General features: G+C 33.8%; 1 protein-coding gene across 1 annotated transcript; it reads left to right on the top strand.

Annotated features, from left to right (window-relative positions):
• Nucleotides 1-704: 704 nt before the first annotated feature.
• Nucleotides 705-17,382, top strand: LOC117106972 (the record flags this gene model as incomplete). The annotated part of the gene is made up of 14 exons (XM_033248487.1): nt 705-805; nt 5,188-5,208; nt 6,032-6,127; nt 6,701-7,183; nt 7,905-8,384; nt 9,929-9,976; nt 11,084-11,134; nt 11,626-11,664; nt 12,301-12,348; nt 12,790-15,165; nt 15,652-15,858; nt 16,030-16,236; nt 16,819-17,094; nt 17,173-17,382. Coding segments are annotated over exons 3-14 (4,438 nt in total), but the record flags the coding sequence as incomplete, so codon positions are not given.
• Between the last annotated feature and the right edge of the window lie 1,853 nt (nt 17,383-19,235).

Here is a 19,235-nt window from a genome sequence, read left to right as displayed (position 1 = left end):
TTATGCCAGGGGAGTGACCACATTCCAAAAAAATGCAGACTGCTCTTAGTCGAGTTGTTGCCTTCATCTCGCCATACTTGAGCGGTCATACTCAAACTTATGGCGGGATCTTCTAGCTCATCCACTAAAATGATCTCGCCATAGTTCGATATGAAGGGGCTATTATCTGGTAGCTGTCTAAACGACCTTACCATGTGAAGATATATGAGGTCGTTGGACTTTATATACAAAGATGGTTAAATAATTAAAGTTAAGTGAAAATTCTCTAAAAAGACACATACCATGTTTGATAATAGTGGTATGAAACTGCTCAGTGCTACACATTTATATGTTAGTCAGTCTTTAAACAAGAGATTATGTGAATATGGCCTGGCCTCTGAGCGTGACGTACCGATTGTCAACCTGACATTCCTACAAGTATAAACCTCTAAAGATGCCCTGCATGCTTTACAGCATTATAAATTGATAGAGGGTAAAAAAACCCAAACAAAAAGAAAAGATATATAAAAACTTTTGGAACTAAAGTAACCTGGTACCTTTATATGAATTAAACAATACCGGTACAAATCTTTTGTGGCGAAGTGTTTTGTTCGTATACACACCCTCAGTTATGTTTATTGTAGCGAATGGCAGTCAGTCGAGCATATCTCGTAAAGATTATCAAAAGACCTGTTTGTATTTATAAAGTGCCATTTCAGTGTGCGTTACCCTCCTCCGTACTACATGAACTGAAAGTTAGCAGAAATGAAATTTGTTGTAACTTCTCTGCTCTTTGCCCTTTTTCTATGGCAGACTCAAGCTCAGGGTAAGTAGCTATGGTACATGGTGCCAACTGATTGAATTTCTCATAATTGTATTTATAACGTCATCCGTTTCATCAGATATGATCAAATGTATAGATGAGTGTATTTAGTTGACATTAAGATATAGTATTTCTTTCTATTCATATACGAATCAGAGTGGTTTTTTTAAGCAGAGTTGTATGGCTTATTGGTAAACTTGTTACATTATCAGATTTAATATGCAGGAGTTGATCCAGCGGCGGAGCCACTGGGGCACGCCGAAAAATTAACAAAATTGAGAATTGGGAAGAAAGAAAGAGGGAAAAAAGGAAGTGTACCCATGAGTTCAGTGACGGATCCAGCAGAGGGCGAAAAGAGAACTCGATTATTTTACCAATCACTAATTTTGAATTTTCTATTGATTGACAACGAACACAACGCTATGTCCCTGACACATAAATTAGGATGTAAAAAAGCCAAAATGCGCAGAACTAAAGACAGTTTTTTTAGCCGGAATGTAGTACCCAACTATAGAACAGCTATCCATGCTCAGCGAAAATCCGCAGGCCACCGACCCTTAGGGCCCCTTAGGGGCCCCTTTGATGCCCCTACCCATGACGAGGGTCCAGTAGGGTCCTCGCTCTATATACCACCCTGATCCTAAATGGCTTTGTTAATAACTCCATAATGTGTCTCTGACAGCGACTGTATGACATTAATCCAGTGGGGGTGGGGTGCCCAGCTGGCCAGGGCCACCCTACATTTGTCAAAATTTAAAAAAAATTAAGATAAAATTTTCAAATTTTAAGTCTGAATGAGTGCCATTTCCGGGCATTTAAAAGTGCCATAATCATAATTTGCTTTGCGACTACCCAGTATGGAATAGACTATAGGTCCTTTTATCAGATCTTTCCGATGCCCGTGAGGGGAGGGGTGTCTGAATGAGGAGGAGCATAGGCCTATGGGTAAAAGCATAACTGCCGTCGGGAGGAAGTCAATAATTTTGTCTAGAAACACTGCTTTGAAAAATCATTTTTACCGTCTGAGAGTACCATTTCCGAGCTACTAGAGGGGCCTATTCTTAAAATTTGCTCCAATGGCCACTGATCCTTAGGGGCCTCTTCGGTGCCCCTACTGGTACTGGTACTGGTACTTGTAGCCGTCTGATTTCAGACATTCGTCAGCCATTGACATTAAGTTGGCGTTAAAAGACTGCATATTGTGATGTCTAATAGGGTCCTCACTCTATACACCCTGATCGAAAAGGGCTTTGCTGATTCAAAAGAGCATAATGTGTCACTGACATCGACTGTAGGACATATAGCATATTAATCCAGTGGGGTGGGTTGCCCAGCCAGCCAGGACCCCCTGCATTTGTAAACATTTTTTTTAAAAGGAGATAAAGTATTCAAATTTTATGTCGGAGTGAGTGCCATTTCCGGGCATCTGGAGATACCAAAATAATAATAATAATAATAATTTGCTTTGCGACTCCCAGTATAGAATAGACTATAGGTCCTTGATTAGACCTTTGCGATGCCCGTGAGGGGAGAGGGAGAGGGAGCATAGCTCCTGTCGAGAGGAAGTTAATAATTTTTTGTCGAGAAACACTGCTTTGAAAAAGCATTGGCCTATTTTTACCATCTGAGAGTGCCATTTTCAAGCGTCTAGAGGGTCCTATTCTCAAAATAGCCATGGTGTGGCTGAGGTAGGTGTGGAATACCTGTTGGCCCCCTCCCCCCTCCCCAACAGAAAATTTCTGGATCTCCCCCTGATGTAGAGCCTAGGCCTATTCGGAAAAAGCAGATGCTAAAAATAGTCATGAAATTAATTTGGAAAAACCAAATTCTAAAAATAGATTACAATTGGCATACTTCCAATGAAAAACAGATCCAACCAACAATAGGCCTACATAATCAATTTACAGACCTTTTAGTTAAAAAAAAAATGTTAGATTACCAATCTTTTTCCCCCCTCTTTTAATCTACTTTGGATATTTTAAGTTTTTTTAGCACCATGAATGAGAAGACATGGTACTGTATACAAAAATACCATACAGTACTTACTGGATTAAGCCGCATGGTTTATATACAGTATAGCCTGAGGTGATCTGGAGGCTGTACTACTGTATGGGTATGTTCAAACATACGGCTTAAGACTGGCGTAGCTTACGCCGGCATAAGCTAATCCACGGATTAAAATTCCAAAGTGTTCACACAAACGGCATTCGCTATATTAACGCTGGCGTTAAACTAGTATAGTTATATAGGCCTATGGTGGAATAGTTTTTAGTTTTAAAAAATGTACGGGTTCTTAACTGTAGTAAAATTAACAGTGCATCATTGAGTATTATGAACTAATTTACAATTCTGTGCACTTCTTATTTTCTTAGTGATTTTCTGTGCAAATTTGAGCCGTTTTTTGGCGGTATCCTCATGCTAATTAATTAAACTTCACAGCACCAAGCCTAGGGCAGGCCTATATCTGCAGTGGAGAGGTTGGGATGATGGTCGTATTTGTTTTGGTATCGCTAATGCACTTTCGTACTCCACCCTAACCTTAATCTCAACTCCAGCTTTGCTATCTTAGTTAAGGTTATGGAGGGTAGAGTACCAAATTGCATTAGCGCTGTTTTAGTCATTTCAGATCTTAGTAGGTCATTTCACAGAAACATAATCATCCAATTATTTAATCTCTGCCAAACTATTTGGAAAAAAACCAAATGCTAAATATAGATTACAATTGGTGTATACTTCCAATGACAAAACAGATCAAATCAACAATAGGCCCACAATTCGTAATAAATTACAATATCCACTTCCGTTTTCTTTATTTTACAGTTAGTACTTTACTTTTTTTTTATCTACTTTGGATATTTCAATTTTTTTCTTTCTTTTTAGCACCATGAATGAGAAGACATCTACGATATACAAATATTTACTGGATTGAGGGACATGGTTTAAATTATAGCCTATGCTGATCTGGAGGCTGTACTACTATATGTCTTGAGATGAAGTCGAGAGACATACAGTAGTGTAGCCTCAGGCTATAATTTGAATTATGACGTGATTCAAATCCTAGTAAATATTTGTTAAATATTGTACAATGTGCTGCAGTTGTTGTTGTTTTTTTCTTTTTTTAACAGTGGCCCCAAATTTCAATTTTGCATTTAGACCTATTTATTACATACAGTATATGCACCACACATTTTTCCATATTTAAAATGAAAGTATTCTTTTCTTGGCTGCTTGATGTACTGGCATTGAAGTTTATCCAGCTTTATAGGTATTTTCTTCACCTTGACCCCTCATTGAGTATTCTTTCCCAGTGCCATATTCAGTGCCATAGTACCAGGGTTCATTTGGCCCTACAGTGCCTATGTTTGGCCTTTGCACTCATAATTTAGCTGATTGGTGTTTTTGATGAAAAATGCTACCGGGCAGCAAATATCATTTGGATTCAAATTCCGAGATGTTTGTATAAAGTGCCATGATTTTCTTCTGTAAACTGTAATTTTTTGTGCTTAACTTTGCCCTTTCGTACCTTTGGTAGAAAACAACTTTTACACTCTGCAAGACTCGCTAAATTTAAATTCCAAGATGTTTGTATAAGTGCCATATTTTCTTCTGTAACTGTAATTTTTTGTGCTTAACTTTGCCCTTTCGTACCTTTGGTGGAAAACAACTTTTACACTCTGCAAGGCTCGCTAAATTCACTGTCTTTTTTAATATCAACTTTCCATCATTTAGAAGTTGTTGCAGCCCTAAACAAACGCTTTGCATTGATTTCTTTGATTTTTGATGCAGTTCCCCGTTCCTCTGACGTGAAGAGGTGTAGAATTGCATTTACATTTTCTTCACTGCGACATACAATTGAAGTGCGAGAGGGAAAAACACAAATCGTATTGACTGGCTAGGAGGGCATGGCTACAACTATTGCCGGCTTTAAACCAATCAAATATCTGGAATCTATGTAGTTGTTATTATACAATATATTATATGCCCTTCTTTCTACTGTATTAGTAATTACTGGTCATGTGATGTGTATATATGAACTACTGTATATCAGATCTGAGAAACTTGCGGTATGCATCATGCATGTACAGTACTTATATTATATACAGTATTGATGAGTGAAATTTGATACTTTACTGGGGTTTTTTTCCCTCGTTTTTAATTTTTTATTTAATTCAATGTGCATTTATTTGCAGTTAAGCTTAGTTGGTGGGGGGGGGGGCTCATTTGTACAAACCCTTCAGTTTCTCAAGACTACTTTTTATCATTTTGAAATTCCACTTATCACTCTTTATTGGCAAAATGTAGTGATATTTGAAATGATAAGTAATTATTATTGTATTGTATATTATACGTTGATTTTATTTGAAATCTTGTCATTGATTTTATAGGAACATGCATTCAACTAAAAGGTGTGCTATAATGTGATGCTACCATTCATCCAAGGCTTGTGGAGATCGGTTACTGAGGCAAAGTTGGGGGGGGGGGGGGGTGGATTTTAATAACATCTATTGTCTAAGTCACCTAGTAAGTAATATTTTAGAACAGCCTTTCATAGTCCAAAGCCGGGCAGCCACTGCACCAACTGTCGTTGGTCAACGTAGCCCCATAGGCAACGTCTGCACAACAGAATGTTTTAATGACAATCCACTTAGACTGCCACTGACTATGAGCAGATGGCATCTCGTCATCAAACGCTTACAGAGGTAATGGCTTGTACCATTGCCGTACAACACAGTGTGAAATCACCATAAGTCTTGGGAAGATGCCTTATCTTATAAAATGGTTACAACCAGACTAATTCCAACTTTTGATATCATATATCATTTATTTTCATATCATTTATTTCGCCTCAGTTAAAATTACAAAAATTACAAACAAGGACATTGCACAAACAAAGGTAAATCAATGAGGCAGGATTGCCTAAATGTTATAAATAAAATAACAGTCGAGAGGCTCTCCACAAAGAAATACCATACACAAAGATGTAACATGAAATGATATAAATGATATCCTAGAATATTTGAAATGTGTTAATTATAGAAAGTAACACAAACAATGTTCACATGGCCTAGAATATTATGATATTTTAGTCAGTTGTGACATTCTAATTCTCATTTCCACATAAATTTTCCCATTAAACATCTACCCATCTCAATTACTTTACATGCCTATTTCAGAGGTACATTAATGTGAACTGAAAATAAATAATATTATATATTAAATCTATTCTAGTGTGAAAGTTTGTTAAGCTCAACATATGGAGTAATAGTGTATAGTACAGTACATATCTGTGAAAAATAGAACATTCAAGAAGGATGAAGGATCCAGGTAAAATATTGATCATTCTTTGCAATATACAGGCCTGCTATTTCACCTACAGTACCAACAGTTATCATCACAAAGTACTTCATTATCATTACACTAAAAATAGTAGCAGTCATACAGAGCCTGCAACCTTCACATCTGAGATGAGTAGAAGTCACAGGAAATGAAAAATTAAAACAAAATTCAGCCTCAGCATCATTCCAGGACATGCATACATTCAAAATAATTTGTATTCTATATATTTAATAAAACAACCACTTAAATCCAAAATTAAAAGCCTGATGTATACTATTATGTAGTAAGAAGACTGAATATTCTATATATCTTGCAGTAAATCCAAGATAAAAACTGAATGTTATACATCTTGCTCAGTATACTTGAATCTATCCTTTTTTTTTTTAGAATGTCTCGCCATACTGTATATCACTTTTTATTGTTTATACATGAAATTTTCACATGCAGAACAGGTTTGTGTTGATAGGAGAGTTTGATAACCTGTAATGTAACCATCAAATACTGAAATTTTAATTATCAATAATATTTTATATTATTGTTAACGCCATCGTTTCCCCACAGAGTTCTTGTCGATGCTTGTACAACTTTCTGATGCAATCAGCAAGAAAGGTGAAAAGTATGTAGACCTGTTGAGGGTTCTGTACAGAGATCTTGCAAATGTTAAATCAGATTTGGAGAAAGCTAAGTGTGCATTTGATTTATTTCAATTGCTAATAGCACCTGGAATTTTGAAGCCAACAGACATTTCAGTTTTGTTTGAAACAATTGAACTAACTGGATTGAAATATTTGATAGAGATAATTAAGAGATATGAGACATATCCTGATGAAGTGAAGATCACTCAATTTTCACCACATCGTCAACAGGTTGTTGCTCTGGGAAAAGACTTTTCAGTTAAAGATCTCCAGAAAGTTAGTCAGTTATTCGAAGGCAATTTTTCTAGTCCATGGAAAGTGATTCAACATCTTGAAGATACATCTGTTTTAACCGAAAATAGTATGTCATCATTTCTTCAACGTTTGAATGAGAATAAAGTAAATGAAGGTTAGTAATAAATATAGAATATCACATTTAAATATCCATGCATGTAGGACATTATAATTAATTAAAAGCTCTACTTTTGTATTGAGATAGTTCTTGAGCAGTTTACAATGTGTTTTCAATTTAAACACGTTAAATTTTCATTGCGGATTTTTTGGGCTCAGTACAGACTCTAAACGTATTCATTTTCTTTTAGTTTTAAGGCGTATGCGGATTTTATAAGTCCGCAATGACGATATAACGTGTTTTTAATGATTGAATTCAATGAGAATAGTTGACGTGAACTGCAGTATTGAGAATTATGCCATTTAAGAATTCCAATCACTGTAAAAATCAAAGTGATAATTGAGTATGGACAAAATAACAACAAATGAGCAACAAATATTTATTCCTTTAAATTTACGTAGGCCTTATATGCAAAATACAACGGCGAATAGATACATATTCACTTTTATGAGTGATCCGTATTCTGGCCCTAAAAACCAGACTAGGAAATAACCAGAATGTTGTTCGGGGAGAGTTTTTACTTCCAAGGAGTTAATGTGTATTGTCAACTGCTCTCTGGTATTCCTGGAACAATTTGATCTATNCCCCCCCCCCCCCCCCACCCAATAAACAAGTCTCGCTACTCGGCTGAAGTTTTCTATTAAATTTTTATCAACAGAATTTTAGAGTTTAGGGGTTTTATTTTAGTTAATCTTTTAGAAACTATTTTTTTAAATAGATTTTAATCAACTGCTTGTGACAGTATCTGATGCAATCAGCGTGAAAGGTGAAAAGTATGTAGACATGTTGAGGGTTCTGTACAAAGATCATGCAGAGATAAAAACAGAATTGGAAGAAGCTAAATCGGCATTTGATTTATTCCAAATACTAAGAGTTGCTGACATTTTGAAATCAACAGATATTTCAATTTTAGTTGAAACAATTGAAGTTACTGGATTAAAGTATTTGAAGGAGATAATTAAGACGTATGACACATATCCAGATGAAGTGAAGATCACTCGATTTTCAGCACATCGTCAACAGGTTGTTGCTCTGGGAAAAGACTTCTCTACCATAGATATTCAAAGGATTGGTTGGAAGTATGAAGTTCCAGATGACTTCTGTTCTAATCCATGGAAACTAATCACATTTCTGGAAAGTAATGGTATTGTTTCCAAAGATAACTTGTCATCATTTCTCATGAATTTGAAAAGAGTTGGTGAGTAAGAGGATTATTTAATTATTATTTACAATACTAAATTAATAATACTGTAATGTTGCAATCTAAGGTATTAAATTAGGATACCACTGTTGGAACTACAGTACTATAAACTGATCACATCTAAACATTGGATATCGAAAATCACTGAATCAAAGGATTTAAACATTTTCCTTACATTAATTATTTTCAATATTTTTGTAACCTACCTTTTCTCTGAAGCAATATGTAGTTTTAAACAAATAAATATTTTGGAAAGAAATACACAAACATCAAAATTAAGTTAACATTTCAAATAAAATAATAGTTTATTAATGTAGTAAATAATAGCAAAATTGCATTACTTGAATCATTTTAATATGGATTTAAATGCTCCTTTACATCACAATAATTATTTTCAATATATTTGTATTTGATTTAGTCTCTGAAACAATAGATAATTTTTAGAAAATAGCTATAAAGAAAAACACAAACATAGAAATATATACAGTATGTTAAATTGTCAAATAAAATAAAAGTTTATTATCATAGTAAATCATAAGTTCAAGTAGTTAAACCAGTATTTTATTTAAGGTGCAAAGTATTAATATTAAATACAGTTTTATTTGGGTACTCAACTGCATCGGGAAATTACTTTCATCGATGCACCCGAATCCTGTTTAGTCTTTCCTCTAGTATGGGACTTATAGTAGTAACATTACACGATCGCTTTCGTTTCGGGCTATTTCAAAGGCGTACTTTACGGTAGGATTTATTGTTCTCTAGTGCCAATATCATAATGTAAACTGACTGGAATTCTGGTGCCTACCTGTACATCTATCAGTTTATTATGTGTACAAAAAACATTAGTAATTTTTGAAACCTATAACTAAGCCATTCTCCTGAGTAGGAAGATTTATGCTATGGTGTACATTGGTTTTTTGCTGCTAATATACAAATTGTCAATTTCTATTTCCTCAATAAGTAATGAAAAACCATCAATAAGACAAAAATAAGACAAAGGTATGTACTGGGTGCTGAATAATTGCTTGTTATTTACAAAAAACTGTTTAATCAAGGAATGGATATTAGTCAGTATAATTCATCTGATAATGTATTTGCTTTACTCAATTAATTTTTGGGTGGCTCCAAATAATGTTTAATAATGTATGTTATTTACAAAAAGTATTTCCAGAAATCAGTGCATGTATGATAATAATACATCAAAAATTAATTTAATTTTTTTGTTTTAGACTATGCAAGCTTGGGCTTCAATGGAGAGGGGGGGGGGGTGTCGAGATGATATCTGGGTGATTAAAATTATCGATAAAGTAAAGAGTATCTTTACAAATAGTTCCCATCAACTCAACCCACGGAATTAATCTTCTGAAACATCCAAATAAAAAATCCAAATTTAAACTAAAAATCAGAAATTTATATATTTTAGGCATCACTGTTAAAAATACCAAAACGAAAATATGGATTGTAAATTAAAATCGTACTCAAAATGAGTATTGCACATTATTGTTTTGCTCATAATGCCAAATGATTTATTCTCTTTACAGACAAGTCAGGACAATCAGAACAACCTCAAAGTTCGAAGGCAGATGAAGGTGTGTTTATTTAATAGCAGATTATATTGACATTTTAAGTACATTCTAACACAAACTAAATTATACATAGACAAGTTATAGAGTAGTTACATACTGTATGTACTGCACTGGTTGCTGAATAATTGCTTATTATATTGAATGAATATCTATAATGGTTTTAACTATAGTTCACCTGATATTTATTATAAATGTAAGTTATTCACAAGTATTTATTTGTAAAGAATATATTCCTTGCACAACCATGCTGTAGAAGCAGTTGGCGCATCAGTTGTGGCTTGGACTCCCCAAACTTCAGGGGTTTGAAACTTGCGCTGTACAAGTCGCTTGTGTTCTTGGGCAAGTCACTTTATCTCTCTACCCAGGAGTATAAATGGGTACCTGGTAGGATGTTGTGGCATTGAATGTACTAGTTTGTGTGCTATGTAAGTAGTGCACGACTAGGTATACTCCCCAGGGAGCAGAGAAGGTTGCACTTTTTGCTGGTTTGCCATTGTGTGTTATCCAGTGACCAGGGCTAATAACGCTCAGCACCTTTGATCATATAATTTGGAATTGGTGCTATATAAATATTTAAGCACTATATAAATATTTAAGCACTAATAGAAAAACCAAACAAAAAATTTTTCTAGGAGCTTTATCTGGTTGGTTACAATTTTAGAACTGTTTCATTAAAACCAAACAAAATTTGATGTAAACTTACTGCGAGCTTTTGTTACGTAGCCGCTTTAAACTAAATTTGTGATGACGCGCCAGCTGCATTGGTACAGTATATCTAAGTGCAGCGCAGGCCATTGTAATCCAGAGAATTAGGACAATTCTAGACGAGTTCTTTGTATTATTACTATCCTTGTATTAGTATAAATAATATCAAATTCCTCAAGTAGGCAAATAAGCAACAGACCTAGATGAAGAAGATACTGAACTTCAGAGAGTGAAGAAAGAATGTGAATTATATGCATGATGCCTGTATATTTTAGACTTCCGCCTGCCTGTAGATACATGGAAAGGTTTACTGTCATTACTATTGTTAATATCAAGCATTTAAGTTGGATATTTGAAATGCTGGAAATGACTATATTGCACACCAATGTTTTGCTTTCTTTACAGGTAAATCAGGAAAATCAAAGCAACCGAGAAAAAAGCGAAAATTGAACAAAGGTTTGTGATCAATAATTACACATCACGATTGTGATTTACTTTACATAGTGTAATACATGTGAGCTGTCACGAAAAAGTGAGTCTTGTGGTATGAAAAATGAGTTAGTGATACGTTTAGTTAGATGAATATACTGTATAAGCTTTATTTTTGGTTTACCAGTGCAAGATCATTTTTAAGCTCAGATGTCTTAAATCGTACTTAAGATAAAGTCACCTCTAAAGATAAACAACTCTGATAAATTTTGTGTTTCCTATCAATTCTGAAAAATAACTTTTCAAAATGTGCCCCAAAACACATTATTATCTTTGGTAACTTAACTTTTGCTACCATGAAATGCACATATTAAATGTATCAGAATACATATCAAATTGACCTAGTGCACTTCACATATTCTTTACATAATGTTGAGGAAGAAAGTAGGAAAATTATGATATGATTTACTGTAGTTATTCTGCTAATGCACAAATTGTCAATTTCAATTTCTCAATAGCTATTGGAGAAGCATCAATACCAAAACAACCAAAATTAGGTATGTAGTGAGTGCTAAATTGGTTGTTATTTTCAGTGTGTATCTTTAATGATGTGATTGTATAACCAATGAATGGATATTACAGTAGTCAATATAATTCATCTGATAAAATATTAATGATTTACTCAATTAATTTTGGGCAGCTCCAAATAATGTTTTATAAAGAATGTTAGTTACAAATAGTATTTTTCTGAAATCCGTACATGTATATTATAATACATAAATCAACTAATCTAATTTATTTTCTAACACAATGTTAAAAAATATGTCTAAAAATACATAAAAAATGATTAAATTTTTTCTATCACAATGTTAGAAAATGTTTTGTTAATATAGGCTTGTTCCACTACTACGCAAGCTTAGGCATTAATCAGTGGGGGAACAGAGGGAACATGTGACTCCACACTTCAAAGAAGAAAGGACGCTATAAAATTTATCCTCCTTGCTCTTCAATATTCAGTAGTATTAAATATATTAATAGTTAAAATTTGTCATGCATGGTTTGGTAGTTTATGGAAAATCGATTACAACAGAATATATACAATCCATTGTACATAATAAATACATATCTCAAAATGATTATAATTGCACACTGCTGTTTTGCTCATAATGCCCAATGATATTTTTCATTTACAGACAATTCAGGACAATCAGAACAACCAAGAAGCTCATGGTCAGATGAAGGTGTGTTTATTTAAGCATTATATTGACATTTTAATACAAATACTTCCTAACAAAACTAAATTATACGTAGACAATACTAATTAATATATTGCACACAAGAGATTAGTTAGGGGCAAATGTACATCATTTTATGCCTCTTACAGTTCACATGAAATGGCACTCTCAGACTTCAATAATAATGAAAATAATAACATTTAAAAAAAAAAAAAAATTTCCCACCTTTTTTTAATTTAAAAAAGAGAAGGGGACCATGGGCTGGCTACTTACCCCCTCCCTCCAATTAAATAATTTGTCTATTCATCTAGATTAAAAATGCTGTATTTGTAAAATAGGGAAATGATATTGAAGTATGAACCAAAGGATGTAATGTAGAAGTGTATCATGGACTTAACTATATAAATAATAATAGAAATATTATTATTAGTTTTTTCACTGTTTCAGATATAATAATAAAAAATTCCCTGATGAAAATGCAGAAAGAACTGTATCAGGATGAGAATCGTATTACACCAGCAATCTGGCATAAAAATCATAAAGTAGATATTGCACAAGTTTTCACTGAACTCAAGTTGCTGCAATCTAAAAAAGAAGACAAAGGAAAAGAAGACAAGCCAACATGTACAAAAAAGGAAGGTAGACCCACATCGTTAACAGAGGCATTAAGAGTTATTAAGTCAACAGATTCATGTAAAGTATTAATAACAGGGGAGGGAGGAATGGGTAAGACTACCCTCCTTAAATATGTTGCTCATCAGTGGGCTACTGATGATGAACATGTCTTTGCTGATAAATTATTGTTTTTGATAAATATCAGGGAAATTAAAGCAAGTAAAACGTTCTTGGACATAATATTGAACAAAGTTGATTGCAAAGCAATCATTTTTAAGAACAGTTTGTCATATGATTCAGTTGAAAGGTTCTTGGTCACACATGATGATGAAATAGTAATTTTGTTAGATGGATATGATGAGTTAGAAAGAAATGCTAAAGACCCAATTGATCTATTTAAAAGAAGTGAATTTCAAAAAAGCACGGTGGTGATAACATCTCGACCTGACCACACAGCTGATTTGGCTGATCGCTGTGATGTACATATTGAAGTAATGGGATTCAGTCCAAGTAACATAAAAAAGTATATTCAAAATCATTTTCATTCAATCAGTAAAATCGAAATTGGTGATTCTTTAATGAAAGAGTTTAGACTTGATTCAAAGCATACATTGTTTTGGGGTGGTAAACACAATGAAGCGTTTGAATTGTGCTCGTCTCCACTGTTATTGCTTCAGATTTGTACCATTTGGGAACTAAAACGTGTTCTTCCCACATACTTAACCGATCTTTTCAAGGAACTCATTTGTTGTATTTTAAATCAATACCTAAACAGGCCTGGCAATAAAACTGCTATTGCCAATTTTGAGAGAATTCCTGATGAATATATATCTGCCTTTTTAATTTTAGGAGAATGTATGTATGAAGGACTAAAGAAAAATGTACTACCTATTGACAAATACGATTTGTCAAAGATGGCAAAAAATGATGAATTATTAAATTTAACACTGGAAATCGGGTTTGTTTATGAAGATACCCCTATTAATCCTGGGGATGTAAGGGAGATGTACACACCACCACATAAATTAATGTCGGAGGCACTAGCAGGGCTGTACCTGTCTACAGAAATTCAGGAAGGGAGTTCGAAGGTTGAGTATGAGGAAATCAGATGTAATGATTATTTAAATATGACAAGGGTGTTTGCAATAGGATTTTTAGGTGCTGATGCTGATAAGTTACTGAAACCATGGTTGATAGTCAGGGCCTCACATTATCGCTCAATAGTAGAATGTTTAGCACATGTAAAGAAAGAGCATGAAGATGATATTCTACTGAAATTGGATAACCACATGACCAACGATATGAAAGCACATAATAAGCAAATGTTAGAAACATTTAAAATTCTTCTAAATGACTTAGCATGTAGTGGACAAATATTGGAGTCATCTGGAAGTCTTCTAAATGATGACTTGTTATCATGTATTCATTTATTAAAATTCCTAAAGATGACCATGGAAGATTTTTTAGATGCGTTTGATGATATTGAAGAACAAATAGTATCTTTGATAAATAGGTGCAGGGAAAGGCGGTGTAAAATTGTTGCACATACCTTGGTGTTACTTGAAATATTAGAAAAGTATATTTTTCCATACGATTTACTTGTTTTACTTAAATGTATTTCAACATGGGATAAGGAAGAAATCAATTTACTTTCAGCAGAGATGGAAAAACATTATTTAAAATATGATGTTTCTAAAACTAAGATTGATTTTAAAATGTGTTCAACATTCTTGATTAATCTCCTTAAATATGCAAGTGACTTAGAAGAATTGTATATAGAAAATACAGTATGCAATAGCCACACATTGGTCACAGGTGCTACACTCAATGAAGTTATTAATGATTTGGACAATGCCAATATAAACTTAGAATTAAAACGCCTTGATTTTCAAGGCAATGATCTAAATGATATTGATGGAACATTACTGGGGAAATTATTTAAAATAGCTCCTAAATTAAAATATCTAAATTTAAGAAACTGTAGGCTATCAGGTGGTACTTTGAGGGCAATGATCACAGAATGCCAGAACAGTGAAGATACAGTAGACCTTGGCTATAATGACAAAATGAAAAATTTAAACACATTCCCCAAACTGAGTTATTCAGACATTAAAAACTGTAGGATGACAGAGGAATGTGGTAGGATGAATACAGTTTTGAAACGCTACAGACTTGTACTGAAGGACAAAGACCTTTCAGATATTGATGGTACATCACTTGCTGATTTAGTCAGGGTAGATTGTCAACATAATGATTTTGAAGTTTATTTTGAATATTATTATAAGGATACAATTTTCATTCTGAGTGATTATTCTCTTACTTTTGATAACATAGAAAAGCTGGTTGAATCAGTAGGTGAAAATATAACATTGGATTGGAAAAGTATAGATCTGAGTAGGATTAACCTGTCTTCAGTAAGTGGAATAACATTAGCTCGCCTATTTAATATCTGCCCAGACCTGAAGCATATTGACATGAGTAACTGCAGTTTATCAGGCAGCATTGTTAATAAAATGATAGAAGAATGTTGTAGGATGAATGTAGTATTAAACGACATCATGCTTAGTCTACAGGGCAATGACCTTTCAGATATTGATGGTAAATCACTTGCAGAGTTAATCAGGGTAATTTGTCAATTTGATTTGGATTATTATGAGGATACCATTTTCAGTTGGAGTGATTATTCTCTTACAGCTGGTAACCTAGAAATGCTGGTTGAATCTGTTGGTGAAAATATAACATTGAATTGGCAAGTGATAAATTTGAGTAGGATTAACCTGTCTTCAATAAGTGGTAAAACATTAGCTCGTCTGTTTAAAATCTCTCCAGACCTGGACAATATTGACATGAGTAACTGCAGTTTATCAGGCAGGATTGTTAATGAGATGATGGAAGAATGTTGTAGGATGAATGTAGTATTGAAAGACAACATGCTTAGTCTAAAGGGCAATGACCTTTCAGATATTGATGGTAAATCACTTGCAGAGTTAGTCAGGGTAATTTTTCAATTTGATTTGGATTATTATGATTATGAGGATACCATTTTCAGTTGGAGTGATTATTCTCTTACAGCTGGTAACCTAGAAATGCTGGTTGAATCTGTAGGTGAAAATATAACATTGAATTGGGAAGTGATAAAATTGAGTAGGATTAATCTGTCTTCAATAAGTGGTAAAACATTAGCTCGTCTGTTTAAAATCTCTCCAGACCTGGGCAATATTGACATGAGTAACTGCAGTTTATCAGGCAGGATTGTTAATGAAATGATGGAAGAATGTTGTAGGATATATGTAGTATTGAAAGACAACATGCTTAATCTAAAGGGCAATGACCTTTCAGATATTGATGGCACATCACTTGCAGAGTTAGTCAGGGTTAGAAAGTCTTGTGAAGTTTTAAAGTTAAGCAGATTTGGTCAGCATATTAATATGAATGTATTCGAATTGAGTGATTATTCTCTTACAGCTGATAACCTAGAAAAGCTAGTAGAATCAGTAGGTGAAAATATAACATTGAATTGGCAAGTGATAAAATTGAGTAAGATTAACCTATCTTCAATCAGTGGAAAAATATTAGCCTGCCTTGTTAAGATCTCTCCAAACCTGATCCATATTGACTTGAGTTACTGCAGTTTATCAGGCAGGATTGTTAATGAAATGATGGAAGAATGTTGTAGGATGAATGTAGTATTGAAAGACAACATGCTTAGTCTAAAGGGCAATGACCTTTCAGATATTGATGGCACATCACTTGCAGAGTTAGTCAGGGTAGTTAGAAAGGCTTGTGGAGTTTTAAAGTTAAGCAGATTTGATCAGCATATTAATAAGAATGTATTCGAATGGAGTGATTATTCTCTTACAGCTGATAACCTAGAAAAACTAGTAGAATCAGTAGGTGAAAATATAACATTGAATTGGCAAGTGATAAAATTGAGTAAGATTAACCTATCTTCAATCAGTGGAAAAATATTAGCCTGCCTTGTTAAGATCTCTCCAAACCTGATCCATATTGACTTGAGTTACTGCAGTTTATCAGGCAGGATTGTTAATGAAATGTTTGTGGAATGTAGTATTATGAATGCAGTGTTGGATGTCAACATGCTCAATCTGCAGGGCAACAACCTTTCAGATGTTGATGGTAAATTATTGGCAGAAATAATCATAGTATTCCATAAGCCTATTATCCCTTTTATTTGGAGTGGTTATTTTCTTTCAGCTGATAACCTAGAAAAGCTGGTCGAATCAGTAGCTGAAGAAAATATAACACTAAATTGGCAAGTGATAGATTTGAGTAATATTAACCTATCTTCAATCAGTGGAAGAACATTAGCTTGCCTTGTTAAGATTTCTCCAGACCTGGTCCATATTGACATGAGTTACTGCAGTTTATCAGGCAGGATTGTTTATGAAATGATAGAAGAATGCTGTAAGATGAATATATTATTGAAAAAGAACATGCTTAATCTGTGGGGTAATGACATTTCAGATATTAGTGGTTATTCACTTGTAGCAAATTTGTTAGCACTATAACATATGAATTGTGTAAAACCAAACATACACCACATGCTGAAAACATACTGTATATATGTATCAATCAAATTAAGCAATCACATGCTGTTATGTTATATACAAATAGGATAACTATACGTTACAATGCAACTACAATATAATATACGACCAATGAATTCAGTTTTGTGTGATTAATATCTGTTTATTTACCATAGTATCCTTTAAAATTGAGGCAATTGACAAAGTATTGGTTCTGGACCCCTATTACCCCTTTATGTACATATGTTAATATATGCGTTGGCATGCGTGTGTGTATATTATACTGTATATATTTTTCGTCGTAAGTTGTGAAAGAATGGCAAACCTCAATTTTGTACATTTTTGGTTGGTCAGGCGTGGCCAACACAATTTTTTTTTTATTTGGCCTTAAAAAATGTAAATATGTGTTTCATTAAGTAACTTTGCACTATCAGATTTACTTTGCTAGTAAGTTATATTACATCGGTCGTTTATATCAAATGAATAATTACATACTTCTGATTAACTACTGTAGATTATGTTCTGGTTTTAGCAACTGTGCACCTCTGTTTTAAAGCCAGGCTTCAGAGTAATTATTGTTATTATTATTATTATTATTTTTATTATTTTTATTATTATTATTATACGTTGTACAACTGATTTTGCTTAGACATGAAAAGCAAATTTGACAAAATACTCGAAATTGCTTAATGTGATACAACATATCAAACATTCTTTTGGCTCCAGAGTCTGGCTTTAAAATATTATTTTATCTACTGTATTATTTGCAATTTGTAAATTATAACCTTATATGACTTGAGAACTGCAGCTGTACACAATTTAGTTTTTTAATATTGATTTGAACAAGTTGTATAAGATTGTTTTGCTTGATTATTCAAATAAAAATTTTATAAAATTATTTGCATGTATGTACTATGTTTACATTGTTGTGTGTCTACCGGGACGTGCTTACCTCTCTCCATTGGGGGCACGGTTCAAACCGGTTCACTGAACCGAGTGGTGCCCCCCCCCCCTCTGTTCAGCGGACAGGCCTAGATCTCCATCGTTCGAGACCACAACGAAGTCGTCAGACCAAAAATATTAACTTGCCTATCTCCATAACATAATTTTGATTGCCAATCTCTGTATATATTGTGGTCTAAAAGCACAATTTTGGGCCGTGCTAAGCCGGTCATGAAAACTCTGCCTTTAAACACTAACAGGGAATATTTCTGGGCCATGACTGAGGCTACAATTGCCCTGTTGGTTCGTACCTCATGTTGACCCCCCTGTCAAAAAAAATCCTAGAGCAATAAAATGTGAACATTGTGGGACCTGGAGTAACAGTTGATGAACACATAAAATATTTGATTAAAAGAGCAAACCTTTGGAGGTGCTATAGCAATCCTGTCAACCCACCCACACATGGAAACAGGACTGATAAACAGAATTGATGATGATGGATAATTGGATGACTGGATGGATGAATGATGATGGAGGGGATGCGATAGATGGAAGAATGATGGAGGATGATGGGATGGATGAGGATAGATGATGATGATGATTATGGTGGATATAAAATGATGGATGGATAATGGATGAAAAATGAAGTATGTATGAATAACATGCAGGAGTAATGATGGACGGAAGAATTTAATTCAATACAAATTTCTTTATTGCATAAAAATACAAATTGATTTTCAAAAAAATACTATAAGATTTGGTCATATGAAAAATACATAAAAATTTAAA

Source organism: Anneissia japonica, unplaced genomic scaffold (assembly GCF_011630105.1).
Source record: "Anneissia japonica isolate Jap-2015-1 unplaced genomic scaffold, ASM1163010v1 scaffold10775_len21072_cov135, whole genome shotgun sequence".
Classification (NCBI taxonomy): domain Eukaryota; kingdom Metazoa; phylum Echinodermata; class Crinoidea; order Comatulida; family Comatulidae; genus Anneissia; species Anneissia japonica.
Note: the sequence above shows the minus strand (reverse complement) of the source record. Positions and strands in the feature narration are given on the sequence as shown.